The sequence below is a fragment of the Papio anubis genome, chromosome 12 (genome assembly GCF_008728515.1).
Source record: "Papio anubis isolate 15944 chromosome 12, Panubis1.0, whole genome shotgun sequence".
In the NCBI taxonomy this organism is placed as follows: Eukaryota; Metazoa; Chordata; class Mammalia; order Primates; family Cercopithecidae; genus Papio; species Papio anubis.
Window position 1 is genome coordinate 113,549,751 of NC_044987.1, and position 27,938 is coordinate 113,577,688.

General features: G+C 57.0%; 1 protein-coding gene across 3 annotated transcripts in view; it reads right to left on the reverse strand.

Annotated features, from left to right (window-relative positions):
- MACROD1 (mono-ADP ribosylhydrolase 1) overlaps window positions 1-27,938 on the reverse strand; it is a 169,104-nt gene that overhangs the window by 125,572 nt on the left and 15,594 nt on the right. For all 3 annotated transcript variants that reach the window (XM_017948305.3, XM_017948303.2, XM_017948304.2), the window contains exon 3: window positions 27,316-27,432. In XM_017948305.3, coding sequence (XP_017803794.1) covers window positions 27,316-27,432 — 117 coding nt within the window. The remainder of the gene's footprint in view (window positions 1-27,315; window positions 27,433-27,938) is intronic.

Genomic DNA, 27,938 nt, shown 5'->3' on the forward strand with positions numbered 1-27,938 from the left:
TCTAAACTCAGCACCTGTGGCTCGCCGGAGGGGCTGACGGAGAGCACCTCCCGGGACCTGCGGCTCCGAAGCCCAGACTGCATCCTGGGCCTGTCTCTTAAGCCAGGGCTGCCTCCCGTGCAGTCCAACACATTCTATGCTGCTGCTGCCACTGTATCCATCCATCCATCACCGCCAGTGGACGGCGCCTGGGGCACTTTTCACTCTGTGGTTTTAAGCATTTACCGTTTCTTTTGAAATGTTCTAAATAGGTGCCTGAAATACCCATATTTGCTTCTTTTTAAAAACTCACAGATTCTTTTTGCTCTCCATCCCCTTCCTTTGCTCTTCACCCTCCCTCGGCATTTTTAATCTGTGGGTTCTCCCTGGTTTTGGAAATTCCAAAACAGGGGGTCAGGCCCCCTTTCTCACCATAAATAGATGTGCAGGTGTGCCTGGAGACCCCCAAAGCCACAGAGCAAAGCCTAGTCTTTTTTTTTTTTTTTTTTTTTTTTTTTAGATGGAGTTTTGCTCTTGTTGCCCAGGCTGGAATGCAGTGGTGCAATCTCGGCTCACCACAACACCTGCCTCCCGGGTTCAAGCGATTCTCCTGCCTCAGCCTCCTGAGTAGCTGGGATTACAGGCACATGCCACCACCCCGGCTAATTTTGTATTTTTAGTAGAGACAGGGTTTCTCCATGTTAGTCAGACTGGTCTCGAACTCCTGGCCTCAGGTGATCCGCCCGCCTCAGCCTCCCAAAGTGCTAGGATTACAGGTGTGAGCCACCGCGCAGGGCCAAAGCCTCATCTTTTCTCCACGTCTCCCCTGGAGACCCCTGCCTGGGACAGCTCCTGCTTCTGGTACCTGCTAGAGACCCTGGCCAGGGCCTGGCTCTTTGAGATCATTGTCACTGTCCCCTCCCACCCCTTGTCACTGAAATGCCCGGCCTGTGCCAGGAGAGAATGTGGGGGCACTGAGGGCACAGGGCACCCTGTGGGTGGGATGACTGCCCCCACATCCTAACAAAGCCAGCCCCCAAAACACTTGTGGCCATCTGAGTGGGCACAGTGCCCTGGCCCCCCGCTTCCCCACACCTGAAAGCCCAAAGCCTAAGACCAGACAGTCCTCGAAGGAAGGTCTTTGCTGCCGCCAGCCCTAAATCTCATCAAGGTAAATGGTCAGAGTCAGCACCTTGCCCTTCCCAGGGTCACTGGGGCCCAGCACAGTGCCTGGCACACAGGGGTACTCAATCCTTTCTCCGCCACCAATGGAATGAGGCCACCTCCTCCTCTCACTTCCTCCCCACTTGCCATCTGCCCACTCAGTGAGGATGTCCCAGGCATGAGTGTTGGCAACAAATGGGCTTCTCTCCTCCTGCACCTGCCCCACCAGCAGCTGGCACAGAGAAGGGCTCATCTCGGCAGCTTTACCTCTCGGAAGCACCTCGCTCCACCCCGCCTCGGATCCACGCGTTGCCAGCTGTGAGCCAGATGGAGAAATGTAGCCACTCTGAGAGATCCGGTGGCTGCCCCCACCTGCGTGGGTGACTCAGTTTCCCTTCTTCAAGACTTGCCTCGAGTGGATGACAAGGGGGAGAGACCTGGGGGAGGGCCCCACAGAGGCGCTGCAAGAAATCCAGATCCCAGGCAACACCTGCTGCCTTGCCTGCCGCCCCCGCAGAATCCCTGCACCAGGAGCCACCCACCTGGAGGAACTCCTCAGGCTTCCTCTGTAGATGGGAAAAAACAAACGCACCACAAACCGACAATCAAAGCCATGGCGGATGTGGGGCCGCCACCGGCTCATCTCCCTGGAGCCAGGCGGCCCCAGGCCTCTCTCCCCTTCCCTGTATGGAACGCAGGCTTGCAATGTTCTGAGCCCACCCCTCCTCGGGCTAGTCCCATTTTCACAAGTTCTGAGTACGCAGGTGAGAAGACACCCCCGCAAAACCCCAAAACTAGCCTAAGACTGTTTCTCCCCAACACAACACACCTCCACACCGCCAGCAGCCCGCCCGGGCACCCACCGCAAGCGGCCAGGGGCTTCCGAGGAACCTGCCTGGTGCCTTCCTGCTCATAAGGAGAGGCTGAGCGCCGTGGGGAGGAAGCCACACAGCGCAGTGTTCCTGGCTTGTCATCCAAGGGGGAGAGAAGTGGGGAGAGAGATGACGGAGGGTGGAGTGGGTACGTGGCGTCGAAATAGGCTAGCCAGAGAGAGGGGCACTTGTGGGATTCTGCTGGCTGGAGCCAGGAGGCAAGTGTGAACAGGGAGGCCAAAGATGAAAGTTGTCTAAAAGAGCCCGCACCCCCTATAAACACGGCAGAGGAATGTCTTAAGAGCCACCAACAGTAATTCCCTTTCCAGATGTTAACAGGTTATTTGTATCTCATGTAGCGTCGTAAAGCATTCTGGAGTGGCACACAGCGTCGTCCCCTTCCCGGTGGTCTGAAGAGGAGGAGGGGACCAGGGAGGGGTCCTTGGCCAGCCCCTAGCGAATGGGGTGGGTCCTTCTTCTGCTCTACAGAAGGCAGGAAGCCTGGGTCTGGGGAGCAGGCCTGATCTCTCCCAAGCCTGTGACCAAGATCCCGTCTGATGTCCAAGGGGCTCCTGAGCCAGTACCCCCACTTCCCAAGCCCCCCAGCCTTCCTCACCTGCAGAATCAGTCGCCCGGGTGCAGCACTGTCTCCTTTCTTTTTCTTGGAAGCGGTCTCAGGGGTCTGAGTGACGGGCCTGACCACCCCAGCTACTGCCCACTGCCATGCGACTGGATGGCTGACCTGGCCCAAACACCCACCACCAGGACAACAACACAAACCAAAGTGCACTGCGAACCGCCCTTTGGCCTCCTTCTTGTAGGTGCCTTGAAACTTCAATGTTGAGATGAATGTGATTAACTACTTGGTCATATTTTCTGTTTGTCTGTTTTCATAGAAAATGTCCAAGTCCACTTGCCTTGTTCTTTCTTGAAATAAATAGAAAGATTTAACTTTTACAGTCATCTCTGCTGCTGACTCTCGGCTTGGCACCCCAACGGGCCCGGGGCCAGGTGTCCGGGGCACATGCGGTCTCAGCGGCCCAAACCCCTCCCCGGGCCTTGCCCCCGAGGGTCAGCTCCGTTCTTGGGGTGCCCTGGCTCAGAGGCGGTGGCTGGGCAGGATAGAGACTGTTCGCTCTGGCACTGTCCCAACCAAAATGATTCTGCTGCAGGAAGAAGGGCCCTCTGTCCCCACCCACAGGCCCCAGAGGTCTACTGACACCTGAGTCACCATGAGGGGACCCAGAGCTGAACGCAGACTCTGAGAGGGTCTCTACATGGAGAAGTATGTGTCAGCAGGAGCTGTGGGTTATCCTGGAAGAGGCTCCAGCAACCAAGTAGCTCCCGGATAAAAGTGGGACTGTCCGGGTGTTTGGGGACATGAACTTATGCCACCACCCCAAACGCCCCCATCCCCTAGATGTGCCCATTACACTCAGCTCTGGAGCCTCATCTGCCTCTCTCACACCCCAAAGGGAGGGGGACAGGAAGGAACAAAATTTCCATGAGAACAATAGCAGTTTCTGCTAAATTTAACATAAAACAAGAACTCATTACTTCTGCCTGAGATCTGATTTCATGTCTGGATACAGTTAACGGGTTTTTCCTTATATTCCAAAGAAGCAAAGTTAATTCTTGGTGGCGGGTGGCCCTGGGTGGGGTTACGCGGGCCCCACAGGTGCTCTATGCGCCACCCTCCTCCTCCATCCTCACCTCCTATCCTGCCGGGGCAGGAGCAGCCCAAAAGAGACCACTCTAAGGTGTGGCACACACAGTGTGACCACCCGGAAAAGGACCCAGGCTGTTCTTCCAACTTCCCCCTCAGACCCAGCGCACAGTGGGTGCCCAAGAAAGGTGCCCACTCCCTCACCTGAGACCCATTCTCTGGGGCTGCCAAGGGCTCTTTCTGGAACACAGTCAGTCAGCCAGCCAGGAGATATTGACTGAGGGCCTACTATGCGCTGGGGCTGGTATATTCCTGCCTCATGGAGGAGTGGGGAGGAATCTCCGTGGCTGAGTGGGGGCCTAGCCTGGGTGGGGCTGGGGAGGCTCTGTGGGGAACCAGGTTTCCACAGAGGACGCTTCCATGGATGAGGAGGACTAGGAGGCAACAGGGAAGGCCTGGCACGCCGCCTGCCTGAGGCACACAGGAGGGCAGGTCCGCTTCTGCGCCCCACTCAGGAAGGCCCTGTGTCCCCCCATCTCCCCGTTGCCCCACTCAGACTCCAGCCCCAGTGCAGCTTCACCCTCTGCCCACCACACCTGACGCCGCCCAGGCCCAGTGTGGCTCAGACTCCAGGTCTATGCTGCGCTGGTTTCCTTGGCTGTCCCGCCCTGGGCCCCGTGCCTCTGCTGTCCTTTCTCACCTGCACAGGTGACCCCTTCCAGCGCCTTGCTCGGGTGCCCAGACTGGCAGGTCTTACCCTCCACACCTCCAGATCCCCAGAGGGCACTGCTCTGGCACCAGGAGGCCCCGTAAACAGGAATGAAGAGTGAGTCAATAAACAGTAAATCAATCGGCCAATTGCTCCGTGGATCCATGTGAGTACAAGAAGGATGACACTCCAAGCACCACAGCCCTTGCCAACCCCAGGGAACCCACCCTTCCCCCAGGAAGTCCTGCTCCCGGCTTTACCTCACCTTCCCCATGTGTGGCAGCGCCATAAATCTGGGGACTCCTGTGAAGCCCTTGAAGCCAGGGAAGAAGGGCTGTGTTCTCATACTGTGTTCCTCAGTCCCTGGAGCTAACAGAGGTGTTGCCCAGAAAGGGTTCCCGGTCACAGGCCTTTGGGAACCACTGGATTAACACCATTGCCCTCCTGGGGCAGGGCCTTGGAGTCCCTGGGTACTGGGTTAGACCCGTGGGCTCCGCCAGTTCCCATCTGTGCTACTCATCCTCTCTGTGCCTCAGTTTCCACGTCCATGTGTACATGATAACAACTCCATCTCCGACTGCTGTTGGGAGGGTGAGGTGGGCCGACACAGGTAAAGCCACTGGGAGTGCCCAGCTCAGAAACCGTCCGCACCGACCCCACGGCTGTGACGGAGCCTCTGTGAGAGGGCATGGGAGGCCGTGTTGCCTACAGTTTGTCTGGGGAGTGCAGGCCTCCCCCACCCCCAGCACAGCCTCCTGGAGGGTTTCTCCCGCATTCCTGGCCCCCAGGGATGGAACCAGGTGCTGAGCTGGTTGGCACTTCTTGCAGGGAGGCCCAGGTTCTTGGCAGGACCTTCGGAGTCAGGCAGCAAAGTGCCCCCAGGTCCAGCACAGAGAGGCATCCGTACAGGGTGGGGCCTGTTCCCCAAACCACCCCCAGCTCTCCCAGGTCCACAGCCTGCTGAAGAGGATGACAGGCTGGCTGCAGCCTTAGGCTTCAGGACGGGGGGTGGGTATGGGGGACATCTCAGGTTTTAATATGTACCCCAGGGGAGTTGGAGGCCCAGCCGGGTTTGGGCCGCACAGGAGGGAATTGCCAGGACCTGTGTTTCAGGAACGGAAGGAAAACCCTCCAAACATAACCTGTTCTGAAGAGGACTGGGTGGTTGGAGGGGCAGTGAGCCTCCCGTCCTTATAGGAGAGCAAGCAGGGCTGGCCAGTGCCTCAAAGGCCCTGCAGGGGACCTGACACCACGTCTTCAGCTGGATGCCAGGAGATGGGGTGGTCCCCCGAGAAACCCGCCCCCCACCACTGCTACAGCCCCCACCGTGTCACCCTCCAGCCAAGCCACTTTGGGCCCTTTCTTCCCCCACAAATCTCTCAGAACTTGCATCATCACTGAGATTAGGGGCACATGTGGGTAATACCCCCGAATGGCTGCCCTGCGGCACCTCAAGTCCCAGGGCTCCAGCTTTGTGTATCTGACTTCATCTGTTTTGTCAGACTCAGGACTAAAAGTTCCTGCTCAAACGGGAGAAAGAGTGGGTGATACCTCACCCCTCCATGGCTGCTTTCCCGTACCTGAAAACTGCCCTTACCTGGCTACCACTGGGTTCTGGAAGCTTCCCTTCTCCTGCCCCTACTTCCCAGGAGGAGTCTCTGGCCTCACCGAGCATCCTGGAGAAGAGGCGTCCAAACCCGGGAGGGGTCTAACACCCCAGGCCACACCCCCACACCCAAGTTCTGTGGCTGAGTCTTATCACCCAGCCTAGGAGGGTCCCGGACGCATGGGAGGGCTCCCAGCCGGCCCTGAAATTCTGCCTCCGTGGTTCTGACATTGGCTCATCCACTTTCAGGCACCCCAAATAAGGCGTGCTTCCAGGACCCCCCACACATGCTGCTACCTCCCCGCCTCCCCACCTGCCACCCTGTCCAGCACCTCCGGAGGACCTTCTCCTCCTGCGGCAAAGTAAACAGGCTCTCTGGAGTGCTAACTGACAGCACAAATGAAATCCTGCACTCCCCCCGTCGGAGATTTACAGGGGAAGTGAAATCTTATTTGCAATGCTGCCAAGCCTGGGACGAGATGAAATTATGCCTCGAGAAGAGACCCGGCCGGCCCCTCGAGGAAGCACTGCATCGGAGATGGGCTTATTAAAACCACGGTGGCCACATTTCAACCTGTTTCAGGTGTTAAGTAATTTACTGCCACCCAGAATTCAGTGGCAGGTTTTTATCATTTTTATTCTTGTGATGCAGGCGAGTGCCCCGGGAGGTCCCTGCGCAGGGAGCCGCGGGTCTAAATGCTGCCTGTCACCCCCGCCCCAGGCACTGCAGAGGGAAATGGGGGCCAGCTGCCTGAAGTGAGTGAGGACACCCTGACTCTCTCCAGTGTTACACCCAGCTTGGCCATAGCTCAGAGTGACGGGGAGGGCAGGCTTTAAGACCCTCACCCCACCCACGTGTGGGGACTCTGTGATCCCTCAAAGACCCTCGGGACTTTTTCTTTTCTTTTTTTTTGAGACAGAGTCTTGCTCTGTCACCCAGGCTGGAGTGCAGTGGCGCGATCTCGGCTCACTGCAAGCTCCACCTCCCAGGTTCACGCCATTCTCCTGCCTCAGCCTCCCAAGTAGCTGGGACTACAGGCACCCGTCACCACGCCCAGCTAATTTTTTGTATTTTTAGTAGAGACGTGGTTTCACCATATTAGCCAGGATGGTCTTGATCTCCTGACCTTGTGATCTGCCCACCTCGGCCTCCCAAAGTGCTGGGATTACAGGCGTGAGCCACCGCGCCCGGCTTCGTTTTCTTTTTTTTTTTGATAGAGTCTCGCTCTGTCGCCCAGGCTGGTGTACAGTGAGGTGATCTCGGCAGCTTCCGCCTCCCAGGTTCAAGCGATTCTCTTGCCTCAGCCTCCCAAGTAGCTGGGTATACAGGCGTGTGCCACCACGACCGGCTAATTTTTGTATTTTTACTAGAGATAGGGTTTCTCCATGTTGGCCAGGCTGGTTTTGAACTCCCAACCTCAATGATCCGCCCGCGTAAGCCTCCCAAAGTGCTGGGATTATAGGAGTGAGCCACCGCGCCCAGCCCCTCAGGATGTTTTCTGAAGGCAGCAGGAGTGTAAGTTCCCTGGGAGCACAGACTACCCTGTCTCAGGATGTGACTGCCAACCAAGCCTTTATTGAGCACCTACTGCATGCCAGGCCCTATTCAGATGGGGAACATGTAGCAAATGGGACCGAGAGCCCCCTGCCCCATGGAGCTCACGTGCTGCCTGCCGTAAGTGTTGAGTAAATATTTGTGGTTGGTTGATGAAAATCTCCTAGAGGCAAACAGGCCCTTGAAGGAAAGACGGGGTGTGAGAACAGGAGAGAAGTGAGCAGGAGGAAGGGGCACATTGACTGAGCACCTGCTACCTGTCAGTCATCACAGTGACTGCTGGCAGCCCTGGAAGTGGGGCCTCCCCACGCTGGAGCTGCTGGGGCCAGGTCTCTGCACCTTCCCCTGAGAACTACATGCACCTTCCCCCACTCTGGAGAACTATGCAGAAACAGCTGATACTCCATCTAAACTCATGGGGAACACAGTCTCCCATTCATGGGGAGCTGGGGGACAAGGAAACCTGCAGTCTGGGACCCATGTTAAACAGCCCTCAAGATCCCCTGAGCTCTCGCCCTTTCTCAGTGGAAAGAGGAGAGCTGTTTGATACCTGCTGGCTTTGGGGGGATTAAGCCTATTATGGAGGCTCCCGGGGCTTATCTGACGCCCCCTTTCTCCACCTGTTTTCAGATACTCCAGGAAGACCAAGGGGAATCTTCTATGTCCAGGCTGAGCCAAGAGCAGAAATTCTTTTTTTTTTTTTTTTTTTTGAGACGGAGTTCACTGTGTTCTCCTAGGGCTGGAGTGCAGTGGCCATCTGCCTACTCGTAAGCTCCGCCCCTGGGTTCACGCCATTCTCCCACCAGCCTCCCAAGTAGCTGGGATTCAGAGGCGCCACATCACACCGCTAGTTTTGTATTTTAGTAGAGACTGGTTTCACCATGTTAGCCAGGGATAGTCTCGATCTCCTGACTCCAGGATCCACCCGCCTCGGCCTCCCAAAGTGCTGGGATTACAGGCTTGAGCCACCGCGCCCGGCCAGAAATTCTTTAATTAGCTTTCTCCTGGATCAGGGCCCTGGTCGTTAGGGGTGGGGCGGGGGGAGGGGAAAGGGATCGGCGTCCTCTTTAAAGCAGAGATTACAAACCCAGGGTGAAGGGTTTCGGGGCAGACGCCAGGGATGGGCGGGTCCCGAGCAGGCCCTCCCCAGTCAGTGGCTCCTCAGGGTCTGGCAGATGGAACCTGCCACCAGGAAGATGCAGGGATGTGCTCTATTGAGCCCACGATCCCCAGGAAGCTGGCACGGAGAGATGCTTGGCACAGTCCAGGCTGTGTGCCCGGGTCTCCTAATGAATGTGGCTCTTCCCCATGTGACTATCCAGATCTGTAACTTCATAATTAGGGGGGATTTCCTGAAGGGGCGCCCATCTGCGAGAGGCAAGGCAGTGGGGGCCAGTGGTGCCAGGCGCCAGGCGCCAGGCATCTGTCACCGAGCTTCATCTTCACGGCAGGGAGGAGCGGCAGGCTGGTTTACTCCCATTTTAAAATCAGCAAACCAAGGCCCAGATCTAAGCAGCTTGCCCAAGGCCATGGTGACGGAGTTAGCTCTGGAACTAGGTCTGTCCAGGTTCCCCCCAATGCCCCGAGTCCTGGCCCCATGAGGCCTCATGAAGAGACCAGGCTGAGGGTCAGTGAGCTGGAGGGAAATGCACACCCATAAGCCCCAGCCAGAGCGCCCTGGGGGGAACTAGACCTCCCCAGGAAGACCTCCCGCAGGAAGCCGTCCCTGAGCAGCCCCCAGCACCTTGGATTCCTGCACAGATGCACGGAGCCCCCACGCTATGCCCCTGCTGCCCCGCTACACAATGAGCAGGGACTGGGTCTTAATCACTTTGTTCCCTTTGAATGCAGAAAGGAAGGTTGCATCTACTTCGGCTTGGGGAACTGGAAAGAAGACTGGCAGGAAGCCGGGGGCACAGAATAGGCCAGGCTATGCCTCAAAAGATGGGACAGAGGGAGCTGAGAGAGGAGACTGCTGGGGATCCCACGCTGGAGCTCTCCTGCTAGCTGCCTTGCACAGGGAGGCACATGCAAACTGAGAGGGCAGGAGGCTGAGCCAGATGCCCGGGGCTACGGCCGTATGAAGTATGGCTCGCATTCTCTCCCTTGATCTCCTCCTGAAAGGCAGCTCCCCTGTGCTCCGGAAGCACTGGACGCAGGTGGAGCAGGCAGAGAAAGACATCTGGACCTGGACCCCATGGGCATGGCCCTACCACCCACCCCAGCCTCCCTTCCCAGTGCAGCAAGCTGAGCCACTCCCAGAGTGGGCTGCCGCAGGGCTACTGTCCCGTCCCTGACTCTCAGACAGGTTTTCCCCTGGGATCTGGTCATGACAGGTGACTTGCAGGACCCTAGGGCACCCCAGCTGCCCAGGCTACATCTCTCTTGCTCCCCCTTGCAGCCCCAGCACCTGCTGCAGGAATTAATGAAATGAATGAATGAGTGTGTTACGGAGCACATGGGAGCGAAGGCAAACCCAGGTCTGGGGAAGTTCCTCGAGGGTAGGGTTTCTCAGCTGGGACCTGGAGGATGGTCAGTCAGCCAAGGAAATGGAAGAGAGGGTGCTCCTGGCAGGGGTAAGTGCCCAGGCAAAGGCCAGGAGCAGAGACAGAACATGCAGCTATAAAGCCCAAAGTCACCCAGCCCGGCTAGAATGGATAGGGTCGTAGAGGGAATGAATGAATGAGAAAAGGCAGAAGTTCTGGGGCCGGATGATGGAGGTGGCCATCAGGGCAAGAAGGCTGAGGTCACTACTAGAGCTTCCTACAGTGGAGGATGCCAGGGGATTCCAAAGAAACCAAGATAACAGCCAGGGCCGCCCAGCTCTGGAGGTCCCCATGTCCATCACAGCCACTCCACCCCGCCCTGAGCTTTGCAGTGCACCCCTGGCACCAGCCGTGAGGTTGCAGAGAGAGTTGAAACCCTGAAGCAGGAAGCAGCATTCCCCCAGTGAGAGGCCAAGCCCAGAGAGACCCCAGCCTCTGCCAAGGAAGCGTGGGGACCCCAAGGGCAAGGGAGCTGGGGGGTAGGGGTGAGACTGGAAGCTGAACCCACAGGGAGGAGGGAAAGCAAAAGATACAAAGGCAGTGGCGGCGGCAGCCCCGCTGAGACTTGCTGTGAGCCAAGATGAGCCCTGTTTATCTGGCATGAAGCAAGTATTTCCAGGCACCTACTAAGTGCCGGTTTGGTGTGAGATGCAGGGGTGGGGGACAGCACCTGAGGAAGCGCCAGCCTCCCCTGGCTGCGCCACACCTGTGCATACCAATACTTCCAGCACCCGCCTCTCTGGTGGGTGAAGAATGATGTCTCTTATTTCAATTAGCTTTTTCTTGATTACTAGCGAAGTTCTGCATCTTTTCACTTGTTTACTGCCCATTTGTTTTTCTACTACCGGGAATTGCCTGTCCACATCTTTTGCCCATTTTTCTTATTGATTTGTAGGAGCTCTTCGCATATTAAGAGAGGAGTAGAGAAGCAACCTATTCTAGGGCAGGGCCCTCAGAGTCTACCTCCAGGGTCCTCGGTCCCAGGGAAGGCAGGAAGATTTGTGTGGGTTGCTGGGTGCTCCCGCTGAATCTCTGCCCCCTGCCTGGCTCTCGATCAGCCAACTCTGCCGAAAGATGAGGCATCTCCTGCAGGTGAGAGCCCCTGCCAGGCCTGCATCCTGGCTGGCAAAACCCAGAGGGCTTATTTTTCACTTACACTGAGAAGTCTACACTGCCAGTGGCTGGCAAGGTGCCCCAGATGGCACCTGAGGGGAGCCAGCTGGCATACCCGGGCATCGCGGAGAACAGAATGACTCTCGCCATCCCAGGTCAGTCTGGCGGGGACCATATGACAAAGGGGACAGGTCCTGAAGCTTCAGGCTGGCCCTCCCACTAGAATTCCAGGCCCCCTCCCAGTCCTGGCACACACCTTCCCTGTCCCCCTTTCCAGCTACGACGGTCCCTAAAGAGCAACCCTAGCCTGTGGGAGACACCTGAGCCCTTGCCGCTTGCCCTTGGCCACCTGACCTTTCAGGGCCAGAACCATCCCTGCATTTTATTTTCCCTCCAGAGCATCCCACATTTCAGCGGACAAACACGCAGGCCATAAAACTGATTTCCAAAGCCTATAAAGGCAATAACATTTAGGGAGGAGGAGAAATAAAGCCCCTCCTTTCCCGGAGTAACGGCTGCCAGGAGTCCTCTAGGGGCCCCATCTGCAGCTGGAGGGGAGCAGCGCAGGGCCAGCCCGCAGCCTTTCCTGCGCCAGGTGGTAAATGGCCACCCAGCACATGTTCCGAGGGCCCACGGCAGCCAGAGAGACTGCAAACTGCCTGCTCACCCTCTTCCCTGATGCCCCTGCCCACGGCTGTGTGGTTCCCCAAGAACCAGGGAAGCCTCATTGGCACCCCGTGCCTGCCCTCTCTCCCGTTCCCCCACTAAGCTCCCTGCAAGGACCCCTGGAGCAGCTTCCCAGCTGGTCCAAGTCACCCCTGCTGCAGCCAGCGCAGGGGACGGCCCATGCTGCGGGCAGCCCGGTGGATGCCCTAGGTAGTCAAACCCACCGTCCTGCTCCCCACCACGCTCAGGTGAGCCCTCTGGGGAATGCAAAGGATACTGCCACAGAGGTGGCCACCATGACCTCGATGGCAGAGTGGGAGGGGATCCATCAGGGACCAGAAAGCTCAGCCCTCCCTCAAACTCTCCAGACACCCCATCCTGGGCTGTCACCAAGTTCACTAACCAGAACAACACCTAGAGTGGTCACCGTGTGCCCACACCTCCTCATTCATTCAAGTTTCCTGGATCCCAGACAAGTCACTTATGGTCTCTATAGCACAGCTTCCCAACCTGAGAAGTGGGACCCACAGCCGCCTCCCAGGCCATGACTGTGATGGTTATTCTGGGCTGGGAGAGTTGCTGGATGACAGTGGGATGCACTGGCAGCTGCAAAGCTGGGTCCAGTATGAGGGCAACGCCCAGAGGGGAGGGGCCTGCCTGGAGGCAGGGGGATACACCAAAGGACCCCAACAGTCCTTTCCAGGCAAGGATGCAACAAGGCCAGGAGACAAGGCCTGCAGAGGTAACATTCCTGCCTTCAGGGTAGACCCACCAAGGAGGGTCAGGGGGACCTCCCCACCCGAACTGTAAGGGACCCGGATGGCTTCCAGGAGCCCCAGGCCTGGAAGTCACTCATCCTCCTTCTCCTCTGGGATTAGAACACATCGTGACGTGGAATTAGCCACGGGCTCAGCCTCTGAAAAGAGGTGGAGAGAATTGGGAGATGGGGATCTTCCAACCAGGGAGCCCCTCCCCACACAGGGATATCCCCAAGTCTCTGCAGGGACAGGGGCATGAGGAAATGGGGGTGCCAGCCCCCAGGAGCAGTGGGGAGGGCTGGTGCGGGGCTAGAGTGGGCATCTCAGCATTTGCATGGAGAGCTCTCTGTGGTGCTGAATTTATGCAGCCGCCTTTGTGATTCCTAAGGCGAGACGAATCTCCAGGCCGCTTTTCTCAGCAGGAACAAGGCTTTTCTTCAAATCGATGGTGACACATTTTTAAACTCCGATATTAAGGAGGGAAAGACTTTGCCAGCCCCCCGGGGGCAACCCTTATTAGTCACAGGCTCATCTGAGAGAAACAGCAACAGCAGACCCAGTGGGCCTGGGCAAGACAAGAGGCCCAGAGGCCAGCCGCCGTGAGCACGACACAGGGGAGTCAATAGCGGCAAATAGGAGGGCAGCGGCGGGGGGGGTCTCCCGAGCTGAGGCACAGCCATGTAAGGGGCGAGCACTTTGGGACGGGCTCTGGAGCAAGGGATAAACCATCCTTGGGGGAGATAAAGAACAGTTGGTGAGGATACTAGAGAGGAAAAATGAAGAAAAAAGGCCAAGAGGAGAAAGAAAAGGAGGCATTCAGCCGAAATTTAAATTGACTTCCAAGCTTGGAGTTAAGGATCCTAAATTCTTGTTACAAACTTTGCAGTGGCTGCTGGGAAGCTCAAAGCTGCATTTCATATTCAGTTGCAACAGATTTACTCAACCTAGTTTTGAGGTGACATCTGGGCCAGGTCAGGAAAGGATACCAGGAGCCAAGATACCCCCAAGTAGCCATCAAGAGTATAAACTACAAGGGCAGATTTGAGCCATAGTTCCTCGGAAGGCCACATACCAGCATCGAGTGGCAGGTGCCAGGGCAGACAGCAGGCTGTGACCAGTAACCAGGCAAGAGGCTGGTGACCTGGAAAGCATGTGCTGAGGGCATCCAGGCCACAGAGTTCCAGGTGGGACCAGGAGCATAGTTCTTAGGAGATACCCAGCTCAGCATCCCCTGCTGTGGCTTGGTTCTTTTTATTCCTGTTTTAATGGTTCTCAATTTTACTGTTCCTATTTTTCAGTGGAAATAAGTAAATGTTTTTTGTAAAAATTAATGCCAGCTCACACGCCCATTTCCTGGGTGACAGTAGTCACCATTTACTGAATTCCAATGACTTGTCAAGTGTTTGCATGCACCTCCTCCGCTCTCCTGGTTTTACAGATGAGGAAACTGAGATTCAGGCGAGAGGTGTATCCTGGCCAAGGTCATAAGAGCTAGCAAGTGGCCACAGCAGGACTTGATCCCAGCCCTGTCCCATGCGCACCAGAAGGCTCCTGCCTCCTCGTTAGGAAGAAGAGGAGGCTCGGTAGAGGCCAAGGCCAGGGAGGCCCTGAGAGGCAGTCGGCTGACCCACAGAATCCCCTCCCTGGTGCTGCCTGGTCTCCTCCCGGGCAAACGTACCCCACCTTCCTGTGACCCTCATGGGAAAGCTCCCCGCCAACTGCCAGAGGGGATTTAGCTCCTTTGACAATTGAAGCTGCAGAGCTCTCGTCACAAATGTCAATTCTGGGCCATTTGCTTCGTAGATTTTAATGTTCCTGTTTCTCCTCAACATCCTCAGCAAGGTAGCTCTTGCTTTTCAAAAGGGACGTGGCGTTTGATGATGTTTAATCCGTACCTGAAATACAGCCAGGCGGCAATAATAAAACAGCCGCGGGTCCTGCTGGCAGAGGAATGGCTGACAGCCGGGCCTCTCTCTCCACCTGCGACGCTGCTCGCCTCCGGTTTTTACTGCAATTACAATGTCCAAAGAGGGGGAGGAGGCAGCGACGGGGAGGAGAATGGGGAATGGGCGTTCAAGGGCCACTTGTTGCCGCTGGGAGGTGGGTGCCACTGATGGGGATTTTTTTTTTTTAAGACAGAGTGTTGCTCTATGGCCCAGGCTGGAGTGTGGTGGCGCCATCTCAACTCACTACAACCTCTACCTCCCAGGTTCAAGCAAGTCTCCTGCCTCAGCCTCCCGAGTAGCTGGGATTACAGGCACCCACCATCACGCCTGGCTAATTCTTGTATTTTTGTAGAGACGAGGTTTCACTATGTTGGCCGGGCTGGTCTTGAACTCCTGACCTCAGGTAATCCACTCGCCTTGGCCTCCCAAAGTGCTGGGATTACAGGCGTGACCCACCATGCCAGTCCCACTGATGGGTTTTAATGAACCGAAGGGAATGCCAGTCATGCCTTAGAAGAGGAAGCCGCCAGTGACCTCTCAGCCCCGCCTCTGCTCACTGCCTCCCGCACCACTGTCAGGACAAGCTCCATCCTGGTACCCATCCTCCCCCAGGTCTGCAGCCCACATGCTCTCTATGCTCCCGCATCCTCCTGTCTTCCCTGGCTTCCATCTCCTGACACCTGGCGCAGATATAAACAGCCGCGTCCCCGCCCCTGCCAGGAGTGCACAGAGCAGGAGATCCCCGCACAGCCGTGCCTACCAGGGCTGCCTGCTTCCCCATAAGGCTCCTTAGCCGTGAGCCATCATGAATTCCTGTATGTCCTTCCAAGGGCAGGCATGCTTGGGCTGCCCCCACTGCAGAAGAGCCCTGTCCAGGGATGGAGACCCAAAGTCCATGGAGCTGCCCCTGCCCTCGAGGAGCTCGGGGTCCTGTGGGTGGCGAAGTGAGATCCCTCACTGCTAATAAGAATCACTACCATTTGTGAGCCCCTCCACTGTGCTGGGCCTTCCAGGCAGTAATGAATTTTCTTCCTATTAATGCCCCCATAAGGGACAGACGGGGAAACCCCAAGGCCTAAAGAGGCAGGAGACTGCCCTACATAGTGGTGGAACCAGATCTTACCCGGGTCTGTCTGGTAAACAGCCACTGCCCTGGCCTCTGGGACCTCCAAAGCTGCCAACCAAGCATGCCAGTGCAATCCACCCCAGCCTGGACCTCACCACTGACCCCAGTGGCAGAGAGCTGGGGGCCATAATGGCACCACCGCAGTGGAGTTCAAAAGGCGAGCATCTGAAACACATGAAGACCTGAGGAGGGTGGCGGCTGCAGGGGAGGCCTTCAGGGGCCTTCTCTGGCAGCTTAGGCCTCAGCAGATGGCATCCAGGCCCTGACAGGGCCATTCAGTCACCCAGCTTCCCTGGGGACATCCCCTGTCCTAGCCCGCCTCGCGAGGGCCCCGCTGCACAGGCCGTTTCCATGTGAACACACATCTTTCCCAATGGAAGGCGGAGCAGGCACAGACCGCCCTGCTAGCAGTGGGGAGAGAGGGGCCCAGCCTGCCTGTCCTGCACCCTCATGGTCAGGAAACCCATCCAAGAGACTCTGGCAGTCAGGAGAGGGCCGCCCCCTTGGCCATGCCAGGTCCAGCAGGTGACTCGATTCCCTACCACGAATATGGGAAGGAGGTTCCTTCAGCCCATTCAGGATAGAGGGACCATTCCCCTGTTCCCAGCCCCACCAAGCGCTGGGTGCAGGGCAAGTGCTAGCTAATGGGATGCCCGGTTCAGCAGGTCTCAGCAGCCCTCCCAGAGCAGCAGCTACAGCAACAAGAACAAGGGGTGGCATCTCCTGGGTGCTTGCTCTGTGCCAGGCACTGTACTGAGCATCCTACACAAGCGGTCTCCTCTCAAACCCACAGTGCTGGGGCTGGGTCTGCATGCACTCTTATCCCTGTTTTACAGACAAGAAAACAGGCTCAGAGAGGTTAAGTGATTTGCCCAAGGTCACACAGCTGGTACACGGTGAAGCCAGGACTTGTACCCAGGACTCCAACTTCCAGTTACAAGATGTCCCATATGGCCAGGCACAGTGGCTCATGCCTGTAATCCTAGCACTTTGGGAGGTCTAGGCAGGAGGATCGCTTGAGCCCAGGAGTTTGAGACCAGCCTGGGCAATACGGTATAAATCCGCCTCTACCAAAAATGCAAAAATTAGCTGGGTGTGGTTGCATGAGCCTGTGGTCCCAGCTACTCGGGAGGCCAAGGCGGGAGGATTGCTTGAGTCTAGGAGGTCAAGGCTGCAGTGAGTTGTGGTCACACCAATGCACTCCAGCCCAGGTGGCAGAGCAAGACCCTATCTTTAAGAAACTGTCCACATGAGGCCAGGCGCGGTGGCTCAAGCCTGTAATCCCAGCACTTTAGGAGGCCGAGACAGGCTGGATCACGCAGGTCAGGAGATCGGTGACCATCCTGGCTAACAAGGTGAAACCTGCCCTTACTAAAAATACAAAAAAAAAAAAAAACTAGCCGGGCGAGGTGGCGATGTCTGTAGTCCCCAGCTACTCGGGAGGCTGAGGCAGGAGAATGGCATAAACCTGGGAGGCGGAACTTGCAGTGAGCTGAGATCCGGCCACTGCACTCCAGCCTGGGCGACAGAGCGAGACTCTGTCTCAAAAAAAAAAAAAGTAAAGATAAGAAAATGTCCACATGGAGAATCCACAATAGATGGAGCTCTTCGTGGTGGGGGAGGTGAGGAGACAGGGCCTGGGTCCTTGACTGGTAATCCTGCTATGTCCTGGAGGCCACGCCAAGCTCACCTGGCTGGGCCAGGACTCACCCAGGAAGCCCCAGGGTCAGGGTCTGGAGTGTGTCTGAGCCCACTCTAGAGGTCTAGGGAAAAGATTCAAGTCAACCCACCCACAGACACAGCCATCTGCACAGAGCCTGAGAGCAGCAGCACTGTGGCCATCGCATGCTGCTGCAGCCAGACCCCTTGATGTCCTAGGCACACAGAGTACTCACCCGTTAAACGGGCAGGCAAGCCGCGGCCTCCTGGGGAGCCCTGAAACCAGCTCAGCTGCGCCTTGCCAAGGAACTGGCGGATCATTCCAGGAGAGCGAGCCAAGGGCTGCAGATCCAGCCCTTTTCATGCTTGGCCAACTTAATGGTCCCCATTAATTTCAAAACACACACATTCCCACAAGCTCCGGCCTCCTCGGCTCAGCGCTCGGGTGGACAGCACACCGGGGACACAGGCAGGGGCACAGGTGCGGGCGCTGAGGCCTCAAGGACGGGAAGGAGCCAGAGAGGACGTGCTCGGGACACTGGGCACAGGGTGGAAGGCAGGGTGGCCACCCCATGGGTGGACGGCAGACTCCAAGCTGTGGTTTTCTAACTACACGTCTGCCGTGAGGGGTAGAAAAGGCCCTTGAGTTTGCAGTTCTGCTTTGCCACCTTCCTGCTGTGTGACCCTGAGCAGGTCACTGTCCCCCTATGGGCTTCAGATCCTCCCCTGTCCTCCTCTACAGGACTCCAAATGCCAGGAGGGCAGGCACTGGGTTACACTGGGCCTTGTACCTCCAGCGCCTCGAAAGGAGCCAGGAACCTCATGAGGACCCAGAAATGCCCACCACCGTCCTAATCTGTAAAATGAATCAGCCACTTCAGGCCCAGAGGGGTGGGGTAGGGGGCTGGGCTAGGCAGGAAGAGGGGACTTAGAGGGTGTCAATGGTTCGTGCAGCCCCTTCCACCATCTGAGCAACTCTCAAGGGCATGGAGTCATTTATCCATTCAACAAAACATCACGTCAGGCATGTTGGCTCACACCTGTAATCCCACCATGGGGGAGGCCGAGGCACGAGGATGACTTGAGCTCGGGAGTTTGAGATCAGCCTGGCAACACAGGGAAACCCTACCTCTACAAAAAAATTCACAAAAGAAATCTACTGAAACCCAGGACAGAGAGTTACTGGGTCCGCAGTCTACTCTCACATTCCCCGCGGAAATGACAGAAGAACTTCGGGTAAGAAGCAGGGGACTCGGCGGAAGACCTTGGGGTGGAAGGTCCCTGGAAGGTCCTTTCTGAGTGCCGCCCCCCGGCCAGTGCTCCACTCTCTGGACCAGGCCCTGCGAGCCCATGAGGGCATCTCAATAATTCAGGAGGGATCCATCATTTATGAATTTATGCAACCACTGCTCGACCTTGTGGGGATGAGCCGCCCTCTTCCTACAGTGGTGGAAATTAGCTCCTGGCCGTGTCTAGGTGTTCTGGGCTTTCTAATGTGGGGAGGGGGCCTCTTGGACCCCAGGCGTCCTGACTGGCCCCCCTGAGCAAATCTGCCCCTCACTTCCAGACGACCCAGAGGGAGCTAGCGAAAAAGCAAACCTGGGCCGGGGATGGTGGCTCACAGCTGTAGTCCCAGCACTTTGGGAGGCTGAGGCAGGTGGATTGCTTGAGCCCGAGAGTTTAAAATCAGCCTGGGCAACATGGCGAGACCTCGTCTCTACAAAAAATAAAAAAATTAACTGGGAGTGGTGGCATGCCTGTGGTCCCTGCTACTCAGGAGGCTGAGATGGGAGGAACACTTGAGCTCAGGAGGTCGAGGCTGCAGTGAGCCATGATTGCACCACTGTACTCCAGCCTGGGGAACAGTGTGACCCTGTCAGAAAAAAAAAGAAGGAAGGGAGGGTGGGGGGGGGGGGAGGGAGGAGAGGGAGGAAAGGGAAGAAAGGAAGGAAAGGAAGGAAAGGAAAGAAGGAAAGAAAGAAAGACCTGATGGTCTCTCTCTTAAACCCCAAATCTGATTCCCAGCCCTGCCTTTTACCCAGCGCCATGACCCATGGGTGCCTCAGTGTCCTCATCTGTATAATGGGGGAAATGTCAGTGCCTGACTCAGACATGAGGCAACGTGTGCAGCGTGTCGAGCAATGGGAACACTCAATACCAAGCGGCAGGTGCCAGGCCATCCTCAGTCCAGAGCCAGGGCTCTGTGGGGCATGCCGGAGACTTGAGGGGGCTTGGGACACAGGAGGCCAGGCAGGCTGAGGGAGCTGGAGCCCACCAGGAGGCCTCAGGAGACCCAGGAGCCCAGATTCAGATGTTAGTTCCATCTTTTTTACAACAACCCCTCCCCCTGCCCATGGCAAACTTCTGCCCCACCTCTCAGTTTCCTGGCCGTGAGGACACATAGGACACACCACTCTCAGAACTCAAATTCATCAACCAGGAAAAAGAGAACAGAGAGGAGGTATTCCCTTCCCCCAACCCCGACACACACACACACACACACACACACACACACACACACACACACAAAATTTCCTGGGGGCTCTGGAGCTTGGCAAACCTCCCATCCCAGCTCTACTACCATTTAGCTGTGTGACCTTAAACAAGTTGCTTCACGCCTCTGAGCCTCTATTTCACCATTAGCACAATGAGACTGAAATAGTGCAAGAGAGGTTAACTGCATAGGGTATGAATGCAGCCTAGACCTAGAGGGAGACACCTCCCACCTCATGCTCTGGGCCTCCCTGTCCTTATTATCTTATGCTCCCTGCCCCCATTTTTCCACTCAGCAGCCCAAGTGATCTGACCGAGCACCCCCAACTCAGGCCCGGGCCGTGGCTCACTCCAGACCCCTCAGAGCCTCCCCACAGTGTTCCATCCACGTGGCCCCACCCTGTCTGTGCTCTCTCCCCGAAGAATGCTCTTGCCCCAACTTCTGACTTAGCACCCCGTCCAACCCAAGCACCCTCTCCTCCACGCAGCCTTCCCCCCTGCTTCCCTCCCTTGCAGGCCAGACTCCTGTCTCTCATGCGCTGCATTTCCTTTTCCATTCACACGTGTCACCCCTTATCTGGAATTAGAGACTGTGTCCTCTGCAGCCCAGGCCCACCCCACGGTGTGGTGCACAGCAGCCGTATCATCTATGTTTGTTGCATGGATGAAAGTGTCTGAGTTCTAATTCTGGCTCAGTCACCTGCCGAGGTGGGACGTGTTATTTGATCCCCGAAAATGGGGCAACAATTCTGCCTGCCTCTTGGGCCTCTGAGAGCACTGCATATATCCAGAGTGGCCAGAGCACTGGAAAGTGGCCCGGCCCGGCCTGCACTTGGCTTCCCCTGAGGAGGAGGGAGCCCAGGGCCAGGCCCGTGTAGCTAACAGGTTCCAGCGGCAAAGTCTGCTGTGCAGCCGGCCCTGGGCTCGTTGCTGGCCCGGCCACCTCCCCTGCCCACTGTGGAGAGGTTTCTGCTGTCGTGGCGGCCAGCAAGCCTCAGCAAACACATTTAAATCTGAAGTGACAGATAAAGCGATTTACGGCGACAGTTTAGCGTCAGATCACTTCCCACAAGGCAGTCCGCATCCCTCCGGGCCCCCTGCTTGGTAGTCCATCAAGGCGGTCTCTAAATCACTGACTCCAAGCGGCTCCCGGGGATGGCCAGGCGCAGGGGCGGGTGGCTGCTCAGGTGGCCACTCAAGTCCTGGCCTGCTCCTTCTCACCAGGCCAGGCTCTGGTGGGCCCTCCAGGCAGCAGGAGAGGATGAGGCAGGGGCTGCCTGTGCTTGGGAGGAGGGCGGTGATAAGCGGCCAGCAGACGCTCACAAATCAAAGCCCCAAGACTTAAGGAGACAGAGCGCCACTTCATGACTTATTTTAAATAAATAAGCAGCTTAAAAATCTCCCCACGAGGTCAGCTTGTCGCTGTGAAACATGGCTTCCCACCCGTCCCCGCTGCACGCCCAGGCCCCTCAAAGGCTCGCCGACCCGCCTCGCCTCCCGCCACCTCTTTGCAGAATTAATTGGTCCCTGCGGCGTTGCGTGGCACTTTGTTCAGACCTTGCTCCTAGCGCTTTGTCACATTATATTCTGCTTAGTTGCTCTCACTCCTGACTTCCCAGTAGTCATTTCCTGGGGACTCTCCACATGCCAGGTCCCGGGCCCAGGGCTGGACAGGCCTGAACTCCTGTCCTCCTCACCCCTGCCCTGCGGTGGGACTGATGCTGATGCCATTTCTCAAATGAGGAAGCAGAGGCCATGGCGTGGCCAGCAGGGGCGCTGGGATCCCGACCTGCTCCTGGCCACGGTGCGCACGGCCTGCTCACCGCTCTGGGCTGGCGTTGAAGCAAAAGATCCCTTCCATCTTCACACAAAGCCTTTCATCCATCTCTGCCCTGTCCTCTTATGACCTGAAGACCAAAGCCAGGCAGCCAGACCCCTGGGCTGGCCAAGAATGGGGATCTTTTTTTGAGATGGAATCTCGCTCTGTCACCCAGCAACCAGGATGGAGTGCAGTGGAGCAATCTCAGCTCACTGTAACCTCTGCCTCCCGGGTTCAAGTGATTCTTCTGCCTCAGCCTCCTGAGCAGCTGGGCCTACAGGCGCGTGCCACTGTGTCCAGCTAATTTTTGTATTTTTAGTAGAGACCGGGTTGCACCATGTTGGCCAGGCTGGTCTCAAACTCCTGACCTCAAGTGATCTGCCCACCTCTGCCTCCCAGAGTGCTGGGATTACAGGCGTGAGCCACCATGCCTGGCCAAGAATGGGGATCTTTCTTTGTGCCCGGACATGTCCTGCCCGGGACTCTGCTGTCAGGAACAAAAAATTCGCATACACAGGCCTGGTGCACCAGGAAACTCAAGGGCAGGGAGGTGGCCTAGTCAAGGTCACTGCCTCCCTGCGGTAAAAAGGAGACACAAACACCCTGGAAGCCACAACACCCCCTAGTGGAGACTCCGAGACCGGCGCTATCTCCAGACACAGGTCATAGGCAGGGCTGGAGAGGCAGGCACCGGCTCTGAGAACCTCCTCCTCCAGATGAGGGGGCCTGCGGGGGCTCCCTGGCTTATCTCCTGCATGCGGCAGCCCAATTTCATTAAGACAGATGTGCCATGCTCCTGTGGGCAGGAGTCATGGCCAGTACAGATGGCAGGAGCCTGAGACTCTCCCGGGTGCTGCCCGAGCAAGCGGCCTCAGCTGGCAGCCCGCTGGGACAGGGCCCAGGGAGGCCTGCACTGTGCCTGAGGGTGTGGGGGTTTGTCCCGTCCCTGTAACTTCAAGCCCTGCCACCCGCCAGCCAGGCATCCCACGTCTATGCTTCTGCCCAACTTCCCACCTCACTCTCACCGCATCCCATACAAACACACATCACACCACACGCACACTCCATCACCCACACCCCACGCATTACACAAGCACAGACACACACATGTATCACACACACGCATCACACACATCACACAAGTGCATATGCACACCCCCCCCACATAGGCCAAACTCCTGACCTCACACACACACACTATGACATACACCCCACGCATCACACGAGCACAGACACAAACACGCTATATCACACACACATACCACACACATCACAAACACAAGGCCGAACTCCTGACCTCACACACACACCATCACACACATCCCAATCACATCTCATAGCCCAATAATGTAAGAGTGGAAACCAGTCCTGAATTTCAAATGCCAGGAGATCAGTAGGGAAACCGAATCTGATTTTCTTATTTTTATTTGTTTTTTGAGACAGGGTCTCACTCTGTTGCCCAGGCTGGAGTGCAGTGGCGCAATCACAGCTCACTGCAGCCTCGACCTCCCAGGCTCAAGCGATCCTCCCACCTCAGCCTCCCAGGTAGCCGGGACTACAGGCATGCACCACCACACCCGGCTAATTTAAAAAAAAATTTTCTTTTTGTAGAGATAGGGTGCCACCGTGTTGCTCAAGTTGGTGTCAAACTCCTGGGCTCAAGCAATCTTCCTGCCTCAGCTTCTCAAAGTGCTGGGATTACAGGAGTGAGCCACTGCATGCAGCCTCAGAGTCTGATTTTCTTTTTGATTTTTTTTTTTTTTGAGACGGAGTCTTACTCTGTTGCCCAGGCTGGAGGGCAGTAGCACAATCATGGCTTACTGCAGCCTTGACCTCCCAGGTTCAAGCAATCCTCCTGCCTCAGCCTCCTGGGTTCAAGTGATTCTCCTACCTCATCCTCCCAAGTAGCTGGAATTACAGGTGCGTGCCACCATGCCTGGCTAATTTTGCAAATTTTTAGTAGAGATGGGATTCTGCCATGTTGGCCAGGCTAGTCTCGAAACTCCTGACCTCAAGCCTGCCTCAGCCTCCCAAAGTTCCGGGATTACAGGCGTGAGCCACTGCACCTATTTAAGAATCTGATGTTCTGTTTTCTATTTTATATATATATATATATATTTTTTTTTTTTTTTTTTTTTTTTTTTGGAGATAGGGTCTCACTCTGTCACCCAGGCTGAAGTGCAGTGGCACAACCGTGGCTCACTGCAGCCTCAACCTCCCAGGTTCAAGCAATCCTCCTGCCTCAACCTCCTGAGTAGCTGGGACTATAGGCACACATCACCATGCCTAATTTTTAAAAAAATTTTTTTGTAGAGACAGGGTCTCACTATGTCGGTCAGGCTGGTCTCAAACTCCTGAGCTCAAGTGATCCTCTTGTCTCGGCCTCCCACGGTGCTGGGATTACAGGAAGTGAGCTACTGCCCACCCCCCCCCCCCCCCCCGCCCAGGGTTGTTTCTTAAAGGCCTGAGGGAGGTCACAGGCAGATGCCTCTTCAGGGAGGGGAAGGAGTGAGGGGGGCAGGCAGAGGGACAACTGGCAACTGCCCTCTCCAAGGATCCCCAGGACCCTGCTGAGTGGCACGAGAGATGCCCACAGCCTGGCTGGAGACCCCTTCAAGCCCACAGCTTTTCAGGATGGAAGAGGGTGGGGGGTTGGGAGCTCCCCCCGCCCCCCTTTCCCTCACAGCCCTCTCCTAGCTCCCACTGCACCCTTCCCCTCCACATCCCTGCAGCTGGACCCAAGCCCAGGCAGCGACAGCCCCTCCCATATGGCAGCAGGAACAAAGAGAACCGCCCCCCACAACAAAATCCAGAAGCTCCGGCGGGTGGCCAGACCTCAAGCTCCCAGCCCAGTATGACCCGCAGCGTTCTCCATGGGCCACTGACGCCCGCGGGGCCAGCACTGCTCCTGGCTTCAAAAATATAAATTTAAAAATCCCCACCCCAAGATAATTGCTCTCTCCTCTTGCTTATTGTGGTGGCTCCGCGGTAGGCACTGAGAAGCAATTATTCACGGCTAATGATTATAATCAAGTCAAATAGAATTTAATGGACACGTATTCTCTTCCTGCTTGAAACTTTACATATGAATTAAGCACATATGGGTTTCACGAGGCACAGACGCAGATTTATGCAGCCCCGAAAAGCCCCGCCGTTGTGGACGACTTTTATTCCACTAATAAACAGGCTGATTTATGGGCTCCTGGGAACTGCGATCTCTGCTGCCCCCTGGTGGGCAAAGGGGCCGGGGTGGGAGCCAAGGCCACCCAGGACCCTGGAGGCCTGACCAGTGCCAAAGCCACTTTGAACGCTGGGGTTCCACAAAGCCCTGGACGGCCGAAGGAGACTCGGGCTCTGTGTGGGAAGCCTGTGTCCAGACCCTGCCTCCGCCATTCCCTGGGATTCCAGGTGGGTACTGGGTCCTCCTGGCTGTGAGATTCTAGAACAAAAAGATCCCAGGAAAACACACCAAGAGGAGTGTGGGTAAACTGAGGCAAGCAGGGGGAGGCGAAAGCTGATCATCTGCAGGAGGTACCATGTCCCTCAGCACCCCCAGGACAGGGGTGATGCCCAGAATGGCGCTGATGACACCAGTTTCAGCACCAATGCGAGGTGCTGAGCCCCGATTCCCGCCTGGTGATGAGTGACCGCCATTTGCACGTCACGTGCATCAGCTCCAAGTGCCCCCAGCAACCTGATGGGTGCTTTCTCTGCTACCCTCATTGTGCAGAGGAGGAAACAGAGGCCTAGGCAAGGACACGGAGAAGGGGAGTCCCCAGAGAAACTCAGCCAGCACTGCCCCAGCCCTGGCCCTGGTGCAAATGGAGCTGGCACTAAAGCACTTCCGATGGAGCTGCTGCATCCAAAGCCTGGCGACTCCCAAGAGCACTTAGCAAGCGGCGTTAATCACGCCCACAGCCCGGGTGCAGCCTCCAGAGTGTCCCCTGTTCCATCTGCACCCACCAACACCCCACCTTGTTCCCTGAACCCTTTCTCCTGGCCCATGTTGCAGCCAATCACCAACCCAGGGGGACAGAGCTCAGAAGATACCTCATTTTCCCTCTGGCCACTTTGCAGCTCAGCAAGAAGATACCGCTGGGGTACCTCTCACACGCTTGCCAGTGACTGGCAGGGCTGGAGTACCCACTGTCCTCCCTGACTGCCCTCTCAGCCACAGCCCCAAGGCTCTGCCCTTCTGCTCCAGGCCAGCCCCTCCTGGGCACAGGCAGCAAGAACGCCCTCCCCTAGGCCGCTGTAACATCTGCCAGTGCAGATGTGGCTTTGTCTTAGCCGTGTGGCCCCAGATGGACTAGCAGTCCTCTTCCTCGTGGCCCTAGAGAAACACACCAGAACCACCTGCAGAAGCCCAAGGTGACTCTAGCTCCCCCTGCTCCCCTCAGCCAGCCACTCTGAGCAGAAACTCCTGCCTACGTGTAACCTGTCACCTGTGTGTCTCGACAGGTAATGTGTGGGCAAGGCACCCCCATATGACTATCCAGCTTTGCAGTCAACGGTGGGAAGACGCACAGAGCAAGGTTGCTTCAGGAAACACAACTCAGACCCCATGGACCAGGCCCGGGGCAGCCGAGTGACCTTCGCTCTCCGGATCCTAGAGCCGGTAACTCAGAGAGATCAACGGAAATGCTCACAACATCGGCGCCACCAAGCCCCAGAGTCACTGGGGGACAGCGCTGGGGCCAAGCACGACCACTGCAAGCCCAAAGTGGAGACGAAGGAGAATCGAGAAGCTCCTGGGGGTGCCCTGGGCCTGCACAGGCTGGAGAGGGGCTGGCACGGCAGGGTTTTCCCATGAGCTGGAGCCCAAGATGAGAGGATCTGCCCCCCAAATTCAGGGTCTGAAAAAGAGCCCCCCTTCCTCTGATGCTTGGTGCAGACGCCAGGTAAGCAAAGGAGCAAGTGAGCAGGCGGGCGAGGGCCGGGGTTCAGCCGCCACTCGACCTGTTCCACAAGCCACCTGCTGGACTTAACCAGCCCTTGACACCCCATGCCAAAGTCCTTTCCTGGCACCTTTGACCTTGCCAGACAACCACTGCCTGCGTGGAGAAGCAGCCCCCTTCCTCCCTCCCACAAAGAAGCAGCCGGCTCCCATACTCATCACAACAAACTGCCAAGCCAGCAAGAGGCGAGCGCAGGAAGCTGAGCAGCTCCCGTTTCCAGGCGCTGGAAAGCGGCCAGGGCACCGCAGGGGACCTCTCTGCCCCTACTATCCCTCGACAAGCTCCTTCACCTGCCCAGGTCTGAAGGGAGGGCAGGGCAGGCCAAAGGCAGAGGAAGGCAGGTGGTGGTTGGGGCCTCTGTGGCCCCCCAAGGTCAGACCTCTCCGCTGTGGCCTCTGCCTTCCTGGCAGGGAAGCCCAGTTCCAGCCCAGCTCTCCCACTTCCCCGGCCACTAATGGGTCTCAGTGGAGCAAGGCGCCCCCGACACAGCAGGTCAGGCTTTCAAGGGAAGAGGAGCCCGAGTGGCCGACGCGCTGGGCTGCCATGGCGCCAGCAGGCCGTCCTTGCCAGCAACCCGAGCCTCACTGGAGCCAGGTGGCGTCCACCCAGGCCTGGCACAGCAGAGTAGAGCAAAGGCAACGGGGCGGCCACCAGGGTTCTGGTTCAGGCCAGCCACTCACCGGCGTTGACGATGGCGTCCACCTCCAGCTTGGTGATGTCGCCGCGGAACAGGGAGATCTTCTCATTGAGCTGCTTGTCCTTTTTATACCTGGGCTCTTCCACCTTCACAGCCACCCCTGGAACAAGTAGGGGCCGGGGAGGTCACAGCAAGGCTGCCCACTGCAGAGGGACCCAGCCAGGGCCCAGGGGCCAGGGCCTTCCCTATCGACCTCCCTCCACCTCCAGAGGCAGCCTGCAGCATGATGACTGCTGACCCAGTACCAGGAACCCACGCTGAGGAGCACCTACTGTGTGCCAGCATCACGCGGGGACTCCTTGCACCTTGACAGCAAGGCCACCAGCAGGTACAGTGCTAATATCATCCATCCCATTTCACAGAGGTAGAAACTGAGGATTAGGTGGGTCAGGGACTTGCCCAGGTTTATGGGTCACCAGGCCTGCTGTCTCACCAACACACTCTACTGTAAGCAACCAAATTGCACTTCAAACCCCAGCTCCCTACAAGCAAGTAATCTCAGGCAGGTGGCTCACCTAACCTAGGGCTCTGTTTCCTACCATATAATGGGGATAAAAATTGCACTTGTTGTGTCAATAATTGAATGAAGTGGCCAGGCACAGTGGC